We start from the raw sequence: 22642 nt of genomic DNA on the forward strand, positions 1-22642 counted from the left end.
CAGAGATACATGTAAGTTGAAAATAAAAAGATTGAAAAAGTTGTCTCATGCAAATAATAATCTAAAGATCTATATTACCTACACTAGTAAAAGAATAAAATTCAAAAAAATAAATGTTATAAGTGTCAAAGATGTCATGTAATAATAAAAGATTTAATCCATAAAGAATATAAAATAATTATAAACAAATACAACACCTAAAAAATTTAAGGTGAAAAATTAAAAGTCCAACAATGTTAAGTGGCAAGATCAATATTACTTTCAAAGGTAGACAGAATAAGAGAGGAGACCAAAAACCAAAATATAAAAATTCAAACTATAAAACTAAAGAAAACATAAGCCCAAATCTTTATGACATTGGATTAGAGCACAGTTTCTTAGCTGTGGCACCAATACAAATCACTATCAAGGAGGATATCTGTTGTCTCACATTCTCTCTAACATATCAGTTTTAAAATTTTTGCTAATATTTTATGTAATTGCATTCATTTAAAAAAGTATCACATTATTGCTTTTTCTGTATTCTCCCAGAAAATGGTAAATTTAAGTATGTTTTTCACAAAATGATTAGTCATTTTCATTTTCTACATAGGGCTTTAAATTTTACATGCATAATATATATGTACATATGTGGTTTTGCCTTATATTTACATACACATAAACACATCTGTTTTATATTCTATTTGTTCCTTTTCTACAAAAGCCTGAGAAGAAAACATCTCATCAGTCTAGAGCTTTTCAGTTTGTTGCATGTGAGCACAGTGTGTTTCTGAAAATATGTTTTCCTTTTAATAATGTCTCAGCTGCAGCTAAATTTATTTTTCTACCTTTTATTCTTACCATCACCTTTATATTCCAAGGTGCATATACTCATAATTAAACAGAGTCAGTAGTATTTTGAATAACTAATTCTGTTGTGGATGAAGATAAAAACCTTTTCTTGAAGGGAAGTAAAAAAAATTATTCAAGATGTGAATGACTATTTCTTTAACATTTTCATTTTTTTAATGTTTTCCCTAGGTCCAGAAATTAAGTTTTTATTGGATCTCTAACACAAATAGGGGTTTGTAGCCATTCTGCAAGTTGATAGTACAACTCACCTAAAGCTATTGCCCTTTGATTTTTTGGCAATTATGACTTTGGTATTAGTCAGATCTTCATCACTATGATAAAGATACTTGACAAGAACAACTTAGAGTAGGAAAGTTTTATTTGGCTCATGATTTCGGAGATTTGGTCCATGATCAACAGGCTCTAAGTCAGAAATACTGTGGCATCAGGGCATGCTGGAGAAAGAAAGCTGCTCAGATCATCATAGCCAGGAAGAAAAGAGAGAGAGATGAAACAAAGCCATGCTCCCAAGGACCTACCTCCTCTAACCACCCCACTTGCATATATTTACCACCCCATAAATCCATTCAAATTATTAATTTAAATTAGTGACTCATCAGCGACTAGTCCAAGGATGAGTCTGGAGCTCTCATAATTGAACCAATCACCTCTGGCCATCACAGTCCTGCTTCACACAGGAGTTCACATGAGACCGGGCAGGGTTGGGGGAGCATTCCACAGCCAGACTATAACAACTTCTCTAACTACTACAGAAAGGCTATAAAATAAAGGAACTAGATTATTTTTAAACTAAAAATGATATACAGTATTCTTAAAATAAAGATTCACATTTTACAAGATGTTTATAGTGGTTTGTTTTACTTCTTACAGATTGTTAGCTACATTATGAAAGAAATATGTCTTCATAATGCTGAACAACCTGGAATTATTTTCATAATCATGCAGCTGTACTTGAATGAAGAAATCATTAATCACTGTTGCATTGTGATCACTGGTGTGGGTTGTTTGCCCTTTGCTTACCAAGGTTCAAATAAATGATGAATAAATTAATGTGGGGCTTTGGGTAGGGTTTTTTTAATCAATGTTAATGAACAATAGGTCATTAAAAATGACTAAATTTCTTCATAGGCATTATGCTTCAGTGTCACCAGTCTTTTTAATCTGAACAGTACATAAAATAGAAAAAGTGATTCATATAGAAAAATAATATAAAATCACTTTCAGAATTTTTACTTCAAGAAACACTGTAACCTTTTAAATATTGTTGTATTATTTTCCTGCAGTATTTTTGTACTTTTTTTGTATTTTTTTTTTCCTGCGGTAGGAACCCAGGAGCATTCTACCTCCGAGCTACACCCCCAGCCCTATTTTTTTTATTCTTTATTTTAAAACAGGGTCTCATTGAGTTGCAAAGGGCATCCCTAAGTAGCTGAGGCTGTCAGATGATCCTCCCGTCTCAGCTTCCCAAATGCTGGGATTACAAGCATGCGCCACCACTCCCAGCGCTTGCACTATTTTTTTTTAATGGATTAAAATGCACTGAAAGTAGCTTTTAAGAAAGAAAACAAAACAAAAAAGAAAAGAAAAGGATAACTTTGTAATACTGTCCTGCTGGTACCTGTTGATAATTTTGTTTCCTGTCTTTTTTCTTTTGTAGGAGTGACAACTGTTTTAACAATGACAACTCTAAGTATCAGTGCTCGGAATTCTCTCCCCAAAGTAGCTTATGCCACTGCCATGGACTGGTTTATTGCTGTTTGTTATGCATTTGTGTTCTCTGCCCTAATTGAATTTGCAACTGTTAATTACTTCACCAAAAGAGGATGGGCTTGGGATGGGAAGAGTGTAGTAAATGACAAGGTAAGTGAGATTTCCCTTCTTATTTTAAGAGCATCCCTTAACACATTCAGCTGGTAGCAGATATGTTCCTAAAATTCGACATTAAGAAAACTCACGTGTTTACATGAGTGTGTATAATATAATTTTTAAAAGTGTGTTCTTGCCTGAAATCCTTTAGGAGTGCTTACAGTAGTAGTATTTGTTAAAAATCACTTCCCACAGCTGTTGAGCTTTATGTGTCAAGCACTGAGCTCAGATTTACATATGGACTCTCACATAATCTTTGCAACAATCTTATAACAAGGGTCTCATTTTAATTTTCATTTCTATAGATGAATAGTATGAAGTTTTAGTAAACTGTTTTTGCTTACCCAACCTCACACATCTGGTAGGAAATATACTTGAACCCAGATCTATCTGACTGGCTGTCAACTTCATGCCCTTAAATTAGTACACTGCACTGTAATAGAAACTATGAACAGAAAACGGGCATTAACTCCACATTTAATACAATACAGGCTTTCCGAGTGGCTTGAGTACTCTTCACCTATCCCCACCTTTGTTGCTTGGTTGTAGAGACAAGAGAGGCTTTTTGTGTTTCCCCTGTTACATGGAATAAATATGTAAGTGCTGGAATGCCTAGGAATTTTAATTTCTCATATAATATAAATGGAAAAAGTTAATCGCTTTTGATATGAATATATTTTTAGATTATTAGTATCCAGTTTTAGGTTTAAACCAGTGAAGGCAGTATGTATTTTGTGTGTTCATAGCTGTTTCCTTTATCATTTTATAAATTACTATCTACCTCAAGAGAAATATTTGTATCAGAATAAGATATAAAATAGTCTTAATAGAAATTTCTTTTTAAAAAATTTATTTTAACACTATATCCACTTAAACTATTTTTAAAACTTAGAATACTGTTAGACTTTTTTTTTAGTTATTTGGGTATACTTAATTTCTATAACATTGTCTTTTAAGCACATAAACAGTGAATGTTACAATTTAACATTTTTTTTTCTTTAATGATATAAGCTATAAAAGTTTTAATAAGAGTGCTATTTTACTTCAGGTTTGGGTATTTTTCCTACTAACAGATACAATGGGTAAAATCAAAAGGAATCTGATGAATTTTCTATGCATAACTTCTAGGCTATTTCAGCATTTTCATGATATTTTATGCTTAATTTATGTTTTCATTTTACATATAGTGTACTGTGTTTTAGTTTATCTATGTAATTACTTCTTTTTGCTATATTGATTATACATGTACTTCCATGCTAATATTTTAAGATAAAATATTAGTCCTATGTAAATATGCCACAAAAGATAAATTATGTTTTGTGGTATAAATTTCTGTGGAATCATTTGTTTGATAAATTATTTTAATGCTAGGGGTTGTCGATCAAAATGACATTTTGATTTGGCTTATCAAAGGATATGCCTTCTCAATCTTTGACTATGAAAATAGAAGTAACTATAATTATAAAAAATAAAATTCTTAATAATGCTTTCTAAAAGCAACAACTGAATACTGACAAATACTAGATTTTAAGTCTGCCTACATGTAATATCACAAATGGAAAGATATATCTGTGTTGACATCATTAATGTTTTGGCCTAATATTTAGGAAAACAACTGACATTGTATTATTTTAATTCTGTGGTATAAAGATAATTCCACATCAGGCATGTTGCTTACAATCATTAACTTCTCTATAACTAGAGTGACTGGCAGAGTGCCTGTCTAGAGGAGGAACCTCAAAAATATTTGTTGGATAAACGGTTTCTGTTGTTAAATCTGGCAATGTAATACCAATGAAAGAACTCCTTTGCCATCATGGAAAGGTTTTTTTGCCGAATGTAAAACTTTATTCTGGTGACTTTTTCACTGGGTACTCCATGCAGCTTCACGATCCAATGTATTTTAATAGGTAGTCCCTAAACTTGCATTGGAAATAGCAAGATCCTTATAAACTGAAAGGATATCAAGTAGAATGCCAAGAAATAGTCTGTCTGCCTAAAATATTTCAGTGCATATAACTCTACTATATTTTTTCTTATATTTAATTTTTAAGTAAAAAATAATTTCCTTGAAATACAGAATCTCCTCCCTCCCAGGCCATATCGCCATCCTTTCAGACTAATCTGTCTTAAGAAGTCTTTACTTTTGATATTAGTAAATGTGAATAGATGCAACTGAATTATCTTTCAATACAAAAAACATATGAATATTCTTAAACATTGTAAAATATCAAGTATCAATTTGCCCTATAAGAGTAATTTCTGAGATACATATTGATATGGTATGTTTGAAAAAAGAAAAATGGATATATCTAAAATGTGAATTGCATGAGCTACCGTTTACATGTAGATTGTGCTTAAATGATATTTAAAGTTAATTTTTACAAGTAAACTAATAAATACATACCTTTATGTTGAAGTTAATTGTGATCCCTATGTTAGAAAACACAGCTTACCTTGCTCTCTGATCTTAGACAGGACTTTCTATGACTTTTAGCACCATTTGTGAAATAGGATAACAAAACCTTATAAGTATGAAACACTGGGTGAAATAATCCAAATCTACATCCTTTTTGAATATAAAAGCATCTACCTATACAATTTCCAAGTTCTTTTGGAAACTTCTTCATGCCCAATGTTTCTCTTCTAGCTCAAGACTAATTCTTCCACTTCAACTTTTGATTCCTTTATATCTTATGGCTTTTTCAAACTTGGTAGCTATTATTTGCTTTTCTTATTTTTATAAAATCACCTTTCCCTTTTTAACTTTCTTCCTTTTAGCCTATGAAAATTCTTAATATATTCAATTTATCATAAAGGTAAAAAAACAACTCCAGATTCTATTCCACTGCCTTCTCACCTCCTTAAATCCTACCTTCTCCATTCAAGCTTTTGAAAAAATTGCTTGTAATTTAAGCAGCTCACATAGTCTGATTTTTTTTGTCTACTAACTGTCCTATAACTGAAGTTTACCAATAACCTCCATATTTTAAGACCAGATAATTTTCTATTTTCCTCAAGAGATTATCATTGGATCTTTACAATGTTATACTACAATACTGCAGAACCTCTATTAGGTCCAACTCAGCAAATTTTTATCTTCTTAAAATAAACCTATAGATATCAGCTTCTTTTCCACAGATTGTGGCAACTGCCGCAATTCACTTTGTGCTTTTTCTCAACAGAGATCACAGTGAATTCAGCCTCTCTAACATTGGTACCTATTTGTTATCCAAATACAGTCATTTCAGCTTTTTTTTTTTGCTGCTGCTTTAGTTTTTACTATTCATGATGTGGTTCAGTTAAAAGATTTTACTGATTATATCTGCAGAACCATATGAAAGATTAAGTGTACTGTCTACCCATGCACCATCCTCCACCAGTTAATCCCTACTCATCCTCAGCACAAATATCAAATATTAATTCTTAAGGATATTTTTGAACATGATTCTCCTCAAAATGATTAGATCCCCAAGGAAAATGTATATACTTCTCTTCTTGTTTGCATTTGACTATTTGCTTTTTCATCATGATGACTAAAATGCCTGAAAATCACAATTTAGAGGGAGAAAGGTTTGTTTAGGGCTTACAGTTTGAGAGGTTTAGAGGTCAGTTGACTTTCAGTGGCAGAAAACTTGGAGACAGGGTAAATGGAGGAGAAAAGCTGCTCTCACTCAAAGCAGCAGAAGCAAAGAGAACAAGAGGAGGAGGCGGTAAACATATATACTCCCCAAGGCCACACCCCCAGTGTCCCACGTCTATGGGTCACACCCAACCTCTGAACCTTGCTGGACCTGGGACAAGCCTCCAACATATGAGAACATTTGGGAATATTCCAGACCCAAACCACAACAGACATCTTATCATAGTTTGATTGTATATTGTGTCTCAACTCCTTCACCAGTCATGATAATTAGAACCATGTTTATTTTAATAAGTTATATACTCACAGCCACTTTCCTATGTTTTACATATAGTAAGACAATGAACTCTCTTGCACTATTGTCCTCTCTTTTCTTCCTTAACTGACAAACTCCTGCTTATTCATTAATCTCTACCTGATTTTACTTAATTTCAGAATTTTCCAGACTGATATGACCAAGTTTTCTCCATTGTATTTCCACAGCAATTGGTACAAATTCTTTTCACACAATCTCATTAAATTATAATGGTATTTATTTTTTTTTTCTTTTTTGGTGGTACTGGGGTTCCTGGAAGCCCTTCTACCTCTGGGCTATACTCTCAGACCTATTTTTATATTTTATTTGGAAACAGGGTCTCTTAAGCCAGCATGGCTGGCTTTGAACCTGCGTGATCCTCCCGTCTCTGCCTCCCAAGCACGGGGATTACAAGTGTGTGCTACCACGCCTGCCAAATTTTAATGGTATTTCAAGTAAATATTTTTCTGCCACTAGGTTAAAAGAACTGAGAGAATGATAGTTTCATTTAATCAATTATTTTATCGGCTCTAGCATAGCATCTGGCACGTAGCTTATTTCAGTTATATTTTTAAAACTCAGCTTTAATTTCTTGGGATTGCTTTCATTTCTAAATCTGAGTCAATAAGTCTATACTGGCTGAGAAAAACATGAAATGCACAAGATGAGAAATTACTTAAAGCGCAGACATGGAAACACAGTATTAAAAGTATTATGAGATATGGCATTGTTTGATTAGTCACTCTAATTAATTCACAAAAACATCACATGTTAAAGTGTGTTTACTCATTTATTTTCATTTAACATCCTACCCTGTTCCAAAAGAATTTCAGGCAGCTTAACAAAGAATGCAAATGCTTAAATTATAATAAAATAAAATAAAAGTAGGCAATCAGTATAACAAAATAAATTCTAATATGACCAGAACTGGGCCAGCACATTAGCTGCAGTCCTCAATTACAGTATTTGATTCTCAAATTCTAAGCTTCTTGGTGACAAAAGTAACATATGGGAGGATACTATGTCTTTAGTCAAAAATGAAAACATACGTTTTCTCCAAGAAAAGCTTCTTCTTAGACTGAAACTGCTTTATTTATTAAAAATAAAAATACCATGTGGGGTTTCTAATAGGGAAAACTGGGTACTGTAGCTAGTGATGTCAAATTTTTTCCCAATAAATGCAGTAATGACTTTCATATTGATGTTTCTTGTAGTCCCCTTCAATAAAAGCTGAAGGCATTATATTAACATACAACTCAGTGAAGGCAATTCTACAAGGAGATAATCTAATATGGTCCAAGTATCTAGCTTTCTCATGGCCCAATTTAATCCAAGGAAAGACTTTAGAGTACTTAGAGAAGTGGATGGACTATATAACCTTCACACAATCTTCTGTAAGTATCATTTTTCTTAGTCAGGGTGGTTAGTAGACAGTTTGCAGTAACATTATCTGACCAAAAAGCATGTTGTTGTTTTACTAGTAAGAGGCTTTTTAGTCTCCATGACTGTAAAAAGGCAACATGATTTGGTATAAAGCATAAATATGTACTTTGGAGATCTGAATTTTTCTCAAAATCCTGTCATATTCAATGTTTGGTATGAAAATCCCATTTTTTATTGTAAGGACAATCTCTGAGATTCTCTCCGACTCTGAAACCATGTGATTATTAATTTTCTTCATCTAAAAGGTTATATCATTAATAGGAATAGATATTTCAGCTAGACCACTTGCTCAAACTACTAGCACACTATTGTTTCTACCACTCAGAGGAAGCCAAGTGTGGCTTGACACCATTTTTAAGACATTTTGGCTTCTCTAATATTAGTTTTTTAGACTTGATGCAAGTCTATATAAATATAGGAAGAGGCTCTCTCTCTCTTTCCATATATATATATATATATATATATCTTTTAGCCATATATATACGGGGAGAGAGAGGAAGGGAGGGAGGGGGGAGGGAGAGAGAGAGAGACACTTCAATAGTAGAATGAATGAAAAATATTCTGAATCTTAAAAATGTCATCCACCAAGTAAATAATTAGCCATAATTATTTACAACGCACCTGTAATCCAAGCCCTTGAGAGGCTGAGATAAAAGGATCACAGGTTTGCAGCCATGCTCAGAAACTTATTGAGACTCTCAGCTAATTAGCAAGATACTGTTTAAAAATAAAAAACCAAAAAATAAAAAGGCTGAGGTTTTACCTCAGAGGTAGAACGACCCTGGGTTCAATCTCCAGTACCAAAAAACAAGGTATATAATTAGTGTGGCTTGTATTCCATTTTTGTTACACTTCACTGACAAATGAATTGTCAACAAATTGTATGACAGCACAGTCTAAACTTTTTTCTCCCAGATGTGTATAAAATCTATTGCTTATTGGTTTTGTTTCTAAATCCCATCCCTGTTACTTTCTTACCTGTTGAGATCACAATTACAAGTAAAAAATCTTCTCTAGTACTGCTTTTTGGATAAGCTTATTTTATTAATTCTCAGTCCTCCACATCTCTAAGTGGCAAAATTGAGGACTTTGGGGGTAATTACATAACAGAAACATTGAATAATTTACTAAAATCTGTTTCTATCATCCTAACAAATTATTATGTCTTGTAAAACATATTCTTTTATATATGCCATATTATATATATTTTTGACCACAGTATTCTAATAGCTGTCACCCATTTATCATAACACAAATGTCTTCTGAATCTGCTCTGTGCCAGGCACTATGCTAAGACTTGTGTACATCACAGCCTGTGCCTTTAAGGGGCTTATGAGTAACTGAAAGAGGGAAGAAAAAGAGAGAAGAAAAAAATATGTGTTTGATATTGTATAGACAAGTGCCAGAGTGCTATAGAAGATCATTGGAGGGCTGCTAATGCAGCAGTGGAACTCATGTCTAAACAGAACTGACTCAGAGCTGAGAATCTGTTAGCCAGGTGATGGTAAGAAGGTGATATGTATCTGACTCGAGGACCAGTGTGAGGTAATGTACCAGTTCCTGGCTGAATCATAGTGCTGTTCACAGGTGAAGGCATATGGGAAGGAGACACAGATTTGGACCAAATTGGAGAGAGTATTGAGGATTTAGATGGAGTGTACTGATGGATATATGGATAGTTTAATTTTTTATTTTTTTTATTAGAGGGACACGAGGATGCTAAAGTATAGTGAAGCATCATGGCTAAGAATTCTAGAGAGATATTTTACTAGTCACCCATGCCAAGGTGTCAACTGAAACGAAATACCACTCTTTGTTTGCTTTCATTTTCCCCCATTGTCCTAATTTATACCATTTCTAACTTTTAATGTTACTTTAAACAAATTTTACTTCAGGAACCCAGTCTGCGTTTGTGCTTTTGTTTTGTTTTGTTTTTCTACCATCACTGGCCTTATTCTGAGTGATATGAGGTGACTTTCCTTGCAACTGGTCCTCAAAATGGCAAAGTTTCCAAGTTTCAAGGGAGTGTTTTGAAGCCCAGACCTTCAATTTGATTAATTCTAATTCCTCTTCTGTATCTTACACTTCATATATTGAATCTATATTTTGAATAATGAAGAACAAAGACAATGAGTTTTGTCTTTTTTATAGCTAAGTCAATCAAAGTTATAAACCTATTTTGAAAATTTGAATGCTGCTTCATATAGAGGCTACAGTGTTAGAATGAATAAAAAAATACCAACATGTAAACATGTGGGGTTGATTTCTGTTGGTACCAGCTAATAGAACCCTTCTGGTTATTTACCACCAATGTCCATTTCTATTGGCTAGAGTGTCTATTCTTATTAGTTAATTACTCTGTTCTACAGTTTAAAAATACTTTTAGCATTGCCTTTTTGCCTATGTATAATTAAAGGGTATAAAATGATGTGCAGGAAGGATATTTTTAATATTAGTATAGCATTCCTATCGGTAGATTCCTGTTGCAACAAAAGATATTTACATTTTATATTTCTTCATCTAAATATCTTACTCCTACACTATAACTTTTTTCACAAAGCCTTGAGGTTTTTTGTTTGTTTCTTTTTGTTTCTGAGGTACTGGGGATGGAACCCAGGGGCATTCTACCTCTGAGCTACACCCCTAGCCCTAATTTTTATTTTTATTTTTTAACTTTTTTATTATTATTTTTGGTGGTACTGGGGTTCCTGGAAGCCCTTCTACCTCCGGGCTACACTCCCAGACCTATTTTATATTTTGAAACAGGGTCTCTTATGCCAGTGTGGCTGGCTTCGAACCTGCGTGATCCTCCTGTCTCCGCCTCCCAAGCGCGGGGATTACAGCGTGCGCCACCATGCCCGGCTATTTTTTATTTTTGAAACAAGGTCTTATTAAGTTGCGGAGGCCTCACTAAGTAGTTGATGCTCTCTGAAAACCCTGATCCTCTGGTCTCAGCCTCCCAAATGTTGGGGTTATAAAAGTGTGCACCATCACATCTGGCTTGAGTTTTTTTTAACATAATGTTTATGTCCTCTTCTTCAAAATGGATAATAATTTATATTATCTGTACATCTTGTATGCCAGTAATCACTGTCTATAACTATAGTTATCACTATATTATATCACTGATATAAGTATATTAAATATATTAGTATATCACTAATTATAGCTATGATAATAGCTATAGTTATCACTCCATTCCACTAGGAGAGTTTAGAGTTCTCTATGTAACTAGACTATGTATTAGTTCAGCATGGCTTTGTTATCATTTTTTTCATAATTTAAAATCATGTTGACCATGATATACATGCACACGCTCATAGTGCCACTCCATTTCCCTCCCTCCCAATACAGAGTACCCGGATAGATGATAGATGTTGGTATATATTTTCATGTATACACATAGTCCATGGTAGTTTTCTATTAATGAACCTATGTATTCTTCCACCTCTACCCTTATATATCCTCCCTGGCTTCTCTGAGGTTTCTCTTCATCATCTGGAGAATCTCTAATATCCCAATGACTCCCTATCCTGTATATACTCACATTGTTACCATTAACTCCCCACTTTAAAAAAAAAAAAAATATATATATATATATATATCAGAGGTTGAAGCAGGGAAAGCTTAAAGATCTTTTTCAAGCCCAAATTTTCTGTAAGTACAACTCAATACCACTTTAAATGATGCTTAGAAGTTGAAATTAAAATATTGTTACTATGTCACATGCTTTTTGAGTTAAAAAGTGCTTTCTGAAGACTGATCTAGTGATATAAGACTCAAGTGGGATAATTTCAGAAAAAAGAAACCTCAAATTTAAAATAACTTTCTCAGACCATAGGTCATATAACACGACTTAAGAGCAGAGATTTGGAAGTCAGTCACATAAAATGGGCATTTTTTCAGCCTAGAGGAGGCCTAGTCAGGTCACAAACTCTCCTAAGCCTCCATCTCTGAACTTATAACATGAAGTTATAAGTTCACTTCCTCTTCAATAGTAAGATTTGCCACAGATGACCTTATAGGCTTCACACATGTGCTAGTACCGAAAAGTGTTATACATCATTTACTTACTAGATAGAAACTTGATGGTTATCCACCATTGTAACATTGAAAACTACATGCAGTATTAGAAAGAAAAGATGTGTTCTAACATTTATGAAGTTATCAATAGTAACTCCTTATTCTGTGTTCTTTCCTACTCCGACTAGATCTGGAAGAATGTTTTATGAGCAGGAAAAAACAGGAGAGAGAGAAACCATATCAATAAAAAAATAGGAAGTCCAGGCATTTTCCTAGAGCCTCCTAAAATTTCAGAGATCCTTTTTTTAAAAAAAATTTTCTTAGAATATTTTGAAAACTCTTAATTCAAGTAACTGGTACTCCAAATTCTATTTTAGTTGTCCTCTAAAACTAGCTTTCTACTGCTTACTATTTTGGATAAGTTATTGCTGGCTCAATATTTTTTGCATTTAGAAAACTTAAATTTATCTTTATTAGAATGGAAACAAAGATAAATACTATATGTTTTTTACTATATATTTTTAGGTTTCATTAATTCAGTATGTGTTGGGTATCTGCCTCATGGAAGGCTTCAAACTAAGTGGTAAAGTTATAAAGGTGAACAGGACATAAACCGCACCAGCCCTCATCATTACATTAAAAATCTAGTGAAAAGGGAAGACGTCAATCAAATGACTAAGAAGATATTTACACACTTTCAAAAAATGATGTGATGTAAACAAATTTGGCTCCTCTGAAAGAACATATATGGGAAACAAATGCTACATCATATAGTGTAATTAAAGGAGGTTTTTCTGAATAAATGTCATCTAAGCCCTGACCAAAATGTGACGGGGGATTGGTCACATGAAAAAATGGGGTGGTACCCCATTCCATGATGGAGAAGTAGACTTTAAAACAAGGAAATATTAAAAAAAACTAAAGATATTTCACTGGGATTTGTATATAATGTGCAAAGAAGAGAAATCATGGAAATACATGTTTTTATTCTAAGCTCTATGAGATAATATTTAAGAGATTTAAGCATAGGAGTCATGTGATATAATTTATGTTTAAGCAAGATCCCTGTGGCTATAGTGTGTCTAATGATTGAACAAGGTCAAGCCAGGCAGGAAGAGTACAAAAGGGATTGCTTGGTTCAGATAGGAGTTAACAGTGACCCAGTCAAGAGTTGGTGATACCTGAACTAGCGATTATAACATAAAATAAGTTGGGGATAAATTAGGCAAAAATACAGTTGTCTTTCATTTTCCATTAATGCTCTTAGTAGTTTTAACACTGCCGTGCATGAAGTTATAATTTTGCACCATCTTAGTAAAACATTAGTGTAGGATTTTTACATAAGATGAGAAGAATCATGTTATCAAGCTAGAAATTTGTAATTAGTCATTGTACATGAATATTCTTACAATTCACGTATTTATTTACTCATTATTTCAACAAATATTTCAGTAACTCATAAGAGTGAAAACACTATATTCTTTATTAACGTTGTGTTTCTCTATACTATTTTCTGTTAATTAACAAAAATGATTTCTGTAGAAAATGATAAAATGAATTGATATTATTCTGAGGGTTTCATCATTCCAATACTTTTTGGAATTAATAAACTCATATAATTAGTTTCCTAAATTCCTTTTTTTTTTCCTAGTGGATAATGATTTTGTAGTGAAAATCCTTAGAATAATTTTCCTCAGAATTTGAACTGGAGTTTGGAAAATGCCAGGCAGCAGACTCAACCGCACTCTGTTAATTCTTGTATTTTTTTCAATAGAAAAAAGAGAAAGCCTCTGTCACGATACAGAACAATGCGTACGCTGTGGCTGTTGCCAATTATGCCCCGAATCTTTCAAAAGACCCAGTGCTCTCCACCATCTCCAAGAGCGCCACCACTCCTGAGCCCAACAAGAAACCGGAAAACAAGCCAGCCGAGGCCAAGAAAACCTTCAACAGTGTTAGCAAAATTGACAGGATGTCTAGAATAGTTTTTCCAGTTTTGTTTGGGACATTTAATTTAGTTTACTGGGCTACATATTTAAACAGGGAGCCTGTATTAGGAGTCAGTCCTTGAATCTAGACACAGGTTATCTTGGGGATGTATAGCAACTTTAAACTTTGTTTGTTTTCCTATGTACAGTCTTGACTAATAACTGCTAATTTGTGAACCAATATGTACAGTATGTATATAGTGATATAGCTTCCCAGTAGGCCTTTAATGGAGACGTGCATTTGCTAACTCATGGGATATGAAAGTAACCCATACCAAAAGAGCCATTGCCTTTTTAAAAGTTTTCCCCAGGTCCTGGTTTATTTGTTTCCTATTCCCTAATGATAAAAATCGATACACTTATCACCCTCTATGGAACATTTGATTTAGGTATTATAAGAGTATTTTCTACTGTTGCCTATTTATGATTAGAAAATAACATTGCCACTCAAAGTTGAATTCTTTTAAGAGTCAAAGTTGAATTCTTTTAAAAGATCCTCTTCATATCTGCAGCATCAGCTCCCTTTTCAAGTGCACAGACTCCCTGCTAATGTAATTGGAAGCTTGGCACACCTAGGAAGAAAGGATAGGGACTTAAAATAAGCTTTAAATTATTCTGTATAGTATCTATAGCCATGTACATATAACAGCATGACAACCTCAAATAACTGAGTCACCTTGACAGGATGCTAATTATGCCTACAATTTAATAACTACTGGAATGTCATGGTCATTCTATTTTCAGCTTCAGAATTTATTTGAGAGTAATAATTAAAATCCTACAACTTAATTCAATTATTGGGAATACCTTAAATTTAAAAAAGACAATAATGTGTCTTACTCTTTCTAAGTATGTGTTACATTGAAATGGATCAGCTATTTTATTTTATTTTATTTTATTTTATTTTATTTTATATTTAGTTTTTGGTGCTGGAAACTGGAAAACGATTCTAGATTGGCTGCTGTGGAGCATCATTCATCTTGGATTAGAAAACTGTGCCACAAACTCCAAATGAAGGGAGATCATAGGTGTCCCAGACTGTAGACGAGCACGTATATGATTCTCTTCTTTCCTGTTTACTGCAAATTCTGCCTTAAGGCTTCTTTTCATCAGGACTCAGAAGCCACTAATTATAAAGGAAGGGGCAGTTAGTTGGCACATTTTTCTGTCTTGAAAGCAACTTCTTCAGATAAGAACTAATGTAAATCTGCTTTTGTAAATTGTAACTTTAAATTTCACTGACTCAAATTTACAACAGCTTTGTATACTAGAAAAGGTTTTGGTAAGAGTTGAACATTTTTAAACCACAACTTTAAAACATCATCAACAGATTGTGGATTATTTTACACACACACACACACACACCACACACACACACACACAAACACACACTCACACTTAGCTAAATTAAAAACCACAGTTTTAAATTTTATATAACTATTAATTAGTATTGGGCAAATTCATTTTTTTCATATTTAAAGACATCTCATAGGCCCCTGAAGTATGCAAATAAAAATTAAAAATTGTGTATATGCCTAGATTCTCAGTTTCTGGGGAGTCTGAAATACTTTTGATTGACATATACATTAGCAGTTATTAGTTGACTTTTAATAATAGATGCACCCTCACATGATGTTTTTGTAGAAATACAAGTTGTCAAATAGTGGCATTTCTTGCAATTTTGTACAGTAATTGAGTATAGTGCAAAAATAGGTATGTTCAAAAAATCAATAAAAGAAGTATCATATGGAAATAAGCAAAATCTCAACAAAAAATGGCTTTTCCTTTGCCTCATTTTTTCTTTTTTTGTTTTAGTGTGATTCTATTATGTGCTTTGCATGACTGTGTTAATACCAAGGTCAAAAAAGCATTTCATTAACAGAATTTTCTGTGAAGACAGCCTTGACATTAAAAATCCCCTCATAATAAGTAATCCACAATTCTTAATAAAATAAAATTGTTACACGAGCCAATAAATGTATCTTTTAAGTTTCTTCCAGTAAAACCTCTTTATCACCTAAATAATTTTTAAATGTGCACTTTACTTAAACTTTGAAATAGAAGCTATTCTATTTTCATACACATTTAAATATAGCATAGCTTTTTTGTGTAATAGGAATAAGTGCAATAGTATGGGAAAGTATATCATGCTCAAAGGCAAGCAACAAAAATTCTCTGTATGGTATGCATTATTAAACACATTAAGAATAATCTAAAAGGTCTGTTCTTCCCTCTTAATGTTTGGCTATGAATTACAAGTTATAATATTATAAATATGTACATATGTAAAGTTGCTGTAAATAACAATTTCTGTATATAAAAAAGGAAAGATTCATCTACCTTGGCAAAGAGTTATGACTACATTGATGGCAATGATTTTATTAGTGTGTCTGGCGGATTGACCAGAAAGCTTATCATTCTTGTTACTCTTTGAAATAACTGAATTGCAACTTTAATTTAAATAATTTAAAAATTATACTGGCCTAATATTCTGAAATTTAGATTTCCTGATGTTATTCCAAAGTTTCTATTATTTCTCTAACTTTGATGTATTTTTTACACATTTCTAATTCTTTTACATTTAGATACATCAAAAGTAGCTTTTGCTGTTGCTGGAAATGAGGAGGATATTCTATGGTAAAGAATTCTAACTAACAGAACCAGAGTTTTGTACAATTAACAGTTACAAATAAAAATAATAAATAATAACAGTTTAAAAATAAAAATAATATGAATTTGTCACCATAAAGTAAATTTTTTTAGACAACACATTTTTATGCATTAGCATTGGTCTCTTACAAAATTACACATAAATTATTGTAGGCAGTTATATAATGACAAAGAGATATGATATGGACAAAATGTAAATAAATACATGTATATATAGAAATATAAAATTATTATAAATCAACTGGCATAATTTGACTAATATATATTTTACCTCCTATTCTATATAATGCCCTGAATTTGGCTTTATTATCACTCAAATCAAAGTCATAGAGTGTAGTTGAAACTTAAATCTCATTCTTATGAATAAAGACTAAATGAGACAGGCAAACTAATTTAGTACTGAGAGTTATTTAATGAGTTAGAATACCACTGCTATACTAAGAAGGTGGCTGTTTTTCTCTTTTCAGCTATACATGTTCCTTCTTGCTTGATCATAAAAATGGAACTCATATAAACACAATACTTTTTTTAAACTTTGTAAATTTTAAGTGCCAATCTTAACATTCAGAAATATTTTCAGGGATCTCTCTCTTTCAAATTTATCTCAGGATTGGATAAGTGATCCCCCATGTTTTTAAATGTTTTCCTTTAAATAGTTTATGGTTTATTTAAAAAATTAATACAAAAGCTACTATTTCATTCATATTTTTCACCTATATGTGATAAGATGATAAAAAATAAGATAGATGATAGATAGGTAAATAGATGGATAGACGGATATGTATTGTTCTCTGTATTTCACAAATACTTATGTGCTTCTATTGTATTACTGATTGAGAGAACTGAACTCAGCTATGATATTATAATGGACTGTGGAAAAGCATCGATGTTCTATGAACACTGTACTTTGACATGACTTGTCATCACTCCAGAGGAGACATAAAATCACCTTCAGCACTGTCATGATTTTTCAGTATCTACTAAGAGTTTATTTCATGTGCTCCATACTTAATGCCCTTAGACATGAATCTATGAAACCCAGAAATGCTTGCTACTTTATTTGAAATATGGGGCCTATTAATTGTAAATACATTATTCCTATTTTCTGGCACTTCTTTCATCCATCTGTATAATTCTGAAGCAGTTGCTAGATTTTTTCTATATGAATATGATTAAAAATTTTAAGGCAATGATGACCTGACCCACTGCTGCCCTGTAGGGCCATTCATATTTTCCTTGTAATTGAAGTATTATGGGCACTCTATGCTTTCCTTTTAATTGATGCAGACTATGAAGACACATAAAATAGAAATTGATGAGAGATGCAGTTATTTTTAACATCTACGTGCTTGGGAACCATGGACACTATACCACAACCACTTAGAACAGTATGTGAATAAGGAAAATTATTATATTTTCTCTATAAATTCATGCTTCAAAATGAAAGTTCACTAATGAAGTTATTACACTATCTATAATATTTTGCTGTGAAAATTTTATATCAAAATTACAATATTCATATAAATTTTTGAAAGTTCATATTTTTATTGAATTCAAAGAAAAATAAGGAATGAAATATCAGAGAAAAACAAAATGCAGTTGTTGCTAATTAAACCAAATGAAGTATTTTTTTCTTTTTAACTGTTAGAAACTAGATAATTTAGAAATATATGAATGTACGGAAGTACATGACTAAAATTCTAAAATAGAAAAGGTTAATGTGAAAGGAGTTTGGGGAGGATAATAAATTATTCCAAATTTATTTCTGATAAACATTTCTTAAATTCTCAACTATGAAAATCATCAGACCATTATGTTTTTCATTTTCTTTAGTCAAAATCTATTATTTTTATGTGTTTATATAAACAACATCTTAAATAGTTCATTTATACTCAAATTTGCACCACTCTGTGCTGAATATCACACATACTATCAGGTAATACTATCAGTAGGAAAGAACAATTAAGTTTACCTTTTGGTACACAGTAAAATTCCCAAAGAACCTTTACTAAGGTTATAGATTTGTGTGTCTGTGGGGTGTGTTTATGTTTGTGTATGTGTGTGCCTGTGTGTGTGCGTGCACGTGTACTTCATATCCAGGTGTATATGAAATAGCATTTGAGAAATTATGATGTTTGTGAAATCTAAAATGTTTACTTTATAATGAATCCAATCACACGTGCAGTTCTTGTTAAACTACAAATTAATTCAAGTGATGAAATAGCTTTTTCAATAAAGTCATAAAAATTAATTATAATTTGGCTTGAGTCATACATATGGTAAGAAATGTCCTTTCTACATAGATTTAAATGTATTTTCAATGTGTTTCTAGTTGGTTCTTCTTAACTATTAAATGCAAAATGATCTTACAATTCTGCTTGGTAAGGTAAGACAGAAAAAGTATTTGAATTCAAACTTCCCAATGAAGGTTTTAAAAACCTCTTTGCAAAATTAACTGTCTGGGAGTCCAATACTTCTATACTTTAGACATGTAATAAACGTTGGTCATTCTTTTTCCTGTCAAAACATTAAACATCTAAGCAATGGTTACCAAATATAAAATAATATATATTCATTACTGATTAGCTTTACACCCTAGTTTTTTAATTGAAACTATTCTGAGTATATTCTTACAGTGAACTCATTGTACACTAGACAATGCACTAAGCCCTTTACATATTTATATATTTACAGATAATATTACCTCATTCAATATTCACAATAACCGTAATCACTGTGTGATTTTTGAAGTTCTGGAAAACAAGAATTTCTATAGGATATATCAACCCACCAACCTAACATAGCGTAAGGGAAGTTATATAAAAAGTCACAGTTTTCTTTAATTCAAGTTTATATTCATATCTTTTTGAGAACATCCATGAAGAAGGCCATTCTGCTTTTGAACATGACAACAGCAAGACAACTGCACCAGGTAGCAACAAAAAGTCCACTTTTGTGATGCTAGGCATTCACTAATGTTAGGTACAAACTAGTTTCTGAAAATATATTGCACTTTCCACTTTTGGTCCATAGATAATGATCGTGTATTTAGACAATGCTTAATGTTGATTAAGCATATAACAGCAAACATTTCCTTCTTGATTTTTTATTTTTTCTTTTTCTTCTAGTTTTGTTAGCAGGTCATACTCTTCATTCTGTTGGTTTCAGGAAGTTTAAACCCACTGCATTTAAAGTATTATTCATGTTTTAATCAAACATTTCGTTGTAATTTATAATCTATAGAAAGAAGCCTAAATTGATCCACATAAATGTCATATTTTTTACTGTGAGTGTTGGATTAGCTTATTTTATGTGAAAATTTTAGTCTTTCTTCCTCCTTTTAGAAAACTCACTTTACCATAACATGCTGCTCAAATGAGATTTTATATCATTGGGTAAATATGAGTATTTCCAACAAAGTTCATTTGTAAAAACAATGGTACTGTGAGTGTTATTTTTTTGGGGGGGAGGAGGAAAACACAAAATGACTTTAGAAATAATAAATTATAGATTTTCCCAGTGTATTTATTTTTTAAATATTCACAAAGTGGTTGAAACTCTTGGCTCTATGTTAAATTCAGTATCATGTAAAAGTGTTTAATGTATGATTCAATAGGTGTAAATGAAACTGAACTATTGAGCCACAATTGTCACACTTTGCCATCTCTAGGTAAGTCCATGATTCCTTGTTGATCTTCAGTGTCTGTGCCACACTTGATTTTAAGTTTGTTAATAATATCTTACTTGTTTTTAAGACTTTCCTGAGCAGATACCAGTTCAGATTTTGGTGCACTCCAAACTGAAGAATATGTATTTCATGAAATAATGAAATACTCTCATTAGAGATGATATGCACAGAAATTTTAAAAGCTTCATATTTATTGCTAAATTAGAAAAGATAAAAAGGAATGAGATGTTTCCTCTTGCTACAAATTCATTTTTTAAATTATATATAGAGAATGCACCATGAAACTCCAAAACTAAACTTTTAATATTCATATTCTGTGAAATTTGAAGTTTTCTGGGTTACACTATACTTATATAATAGTTTTTTGAGAAAATAATTCAGGATGTAGTAATATTTGTAATTTGTGACCTTGTTCTATTAAGGGAAAGCTACTAGTTTTTATACATGTGAAATTGTTTGACTTTTATTGAATGTGTCAGTATGCTTGATGTTTGAAAACTTTCAATCACATGCAAATTAATGATTAACATTATCTTTTTGTACTTATTAAAATTGACTTAAATATCTTTGATCTGAAAATTGTGTTTTTAATATTCTGATTATTATATGTCTGCTGACAAGAATGGAATTTACTATACATGTGGCTTTTTATGTTGAGATATAATGTGATATTTTATAGTAGTCATTTTAAATATTGTTAATTTCTTAAATTTATGTTGTAAATAAAAAGTTATAGGGTGACAGGAAAAGTATGAATCTACCCTGAAGTTTCTGTGGGAATCATAGACTGCTAATTTAGACTTCTTTAACATATAAAGACAGCGGTGCTTTAGAAAATTTCACCCAGAAAATTGGCTAACTTCTATAATAAAAGTGTCACATTTACATGAAAATATTGAAATAAAAATAAATATTTTATTTATTATATTTTTAGATAAACTCAATTTTATCATTCTACCTGTAAAACCAGAAATCTTTCAATATTACTTAAATGAGTTCTTCTTTTGATTATTGCAATTATTGCTAATATAATTGAAATAAAAATGTTTTTATATGCCAAAAAACTATAAAATACACAGCAGTTTTTATCAACATGGTAAGTTTCTCATAGGCTATTTTGGGGCCTACCTACATTTTAAAACGACCAGAGAGGCCAGGCATGGTGGCACTTGCATATTTGCCTGTAATCCGGTATTTGAAAGACTGAGGCAGAATGAGCATACATTTGAGGCCTGCCTCAGAAATTTAGTGAGGAACTGATTCAAAAACAAATAAAGAATAATTAAGACTTGTTGGTTGGAGGTAGAATGCTAATGGGTTCAGTCTCCAGTACCAACAAATAAATAAACAAACCACCTGAGAAGTTTTTTTCCAAAAAATTGGGTAAGTGAGAAAAGTTAGAATTATTAAAAATGCTTAAAAAGAAGATGGGGTTGATGGCGCAGGCCTATAATCTCAGTACTTTGGGAGCTGAGACAAGAGGATTGCATATTCAAGGCCAGCATGATATAACCTATAGAGATACTGTTTCAAAATGAAAACTGAATAAAAAGGGCTGGGGGCAAGGATGTATCTCAGTGGCAGACACCTCCCCCCAGTTCAGTCTTCAGTAACACACACACACACACACACACACACACACACACACACACTTAAAATATATCAAAGTTATTCTTTACAGGTTTTATAGTTCTCTTTATATATGTTTTCATTTCATAAACCTACTTATGGGCTCTTTCTTATCTCTTTCTCTTTTAGAGACCTCTGCTTGCTGGTTTCTAGGTTTTATTATAAAAAAGAAACAACAATCATAAAGTTAAATTAATATTTTGTTAGTGCATATATACGATATGGCGAATCTGAGGGGCAGTACTAATATTTGTGTAGTGAAGTATTTATTCTTAGAATTTTATTATTCTGATAAACTAATTAAAATGCTATCTTACAGCATTTTGATCCCATAAAGCTATTAATTATAAATAACTTGAGGATATAACTGTCACTGTCAGCCTAGGCTTTTAAGTCAAATACTTGAAAAATTACTTCAAGTCACTTTTTTTATATTTATCTGGGGTAGAATATGAGCAATTAAGATAATAAAATATTAGGCCGGGCGTGGTGGCGCACGCTTGTAATCCCCTGCTTGGGAGGCGGAGACAGGAGGATAGTGCTGT

At 32.1% G+C, this 22642-nt stretch overlaps 1 protein-coding gene across 2 annotated transcripts in view; it reads left to right on the forward strand.

The window, feature by feature from the left end:
• Nucleotides 1–14193, forward strand: part of GABRA2 (gamma-aminobutyric acid type A receptor subunit alpha2) — a gene marked incomplete at both ends in the record, with an annotated part of 129625 nt that extends 115432 nt beyond the window's left edge. The window contains 3 exons of one of the 2 annotated variants that reach the window (XM_080697582.1): nucleotides 2510–2712; nucleotides 7871–8050; nucleotides 13897–14193. In XM_080697582.1, the coding sequence (XP_080553708.1) occupies nucleotides 2510–2712; nucleotides 7871–8050; nucleotides 13897–14193 (680 nt within the window). The remainder of the gene's footprint in view (nucleotides 1–2509; nucleotides 2713–7870; nucleotides 8051–13896) is intronic. The other variant, XM_080697583.1, reaches the window with a different exon arrangement.
• Nucleotides 14194–22642: the final 8449 nt, after the last annotated feature.

This window comes from Muscardinus avellanarius, assembly GCF_963383645.1.
Source record: "Muscardinus avellanarius genome assembly, chromosome: 6".
Lineage (NCBI taxonomy): Eukaryota > Metazoa > Chordata > Mammalia > Rodentia > Gliridae > Muscardinus > Muscardinus avellanarius.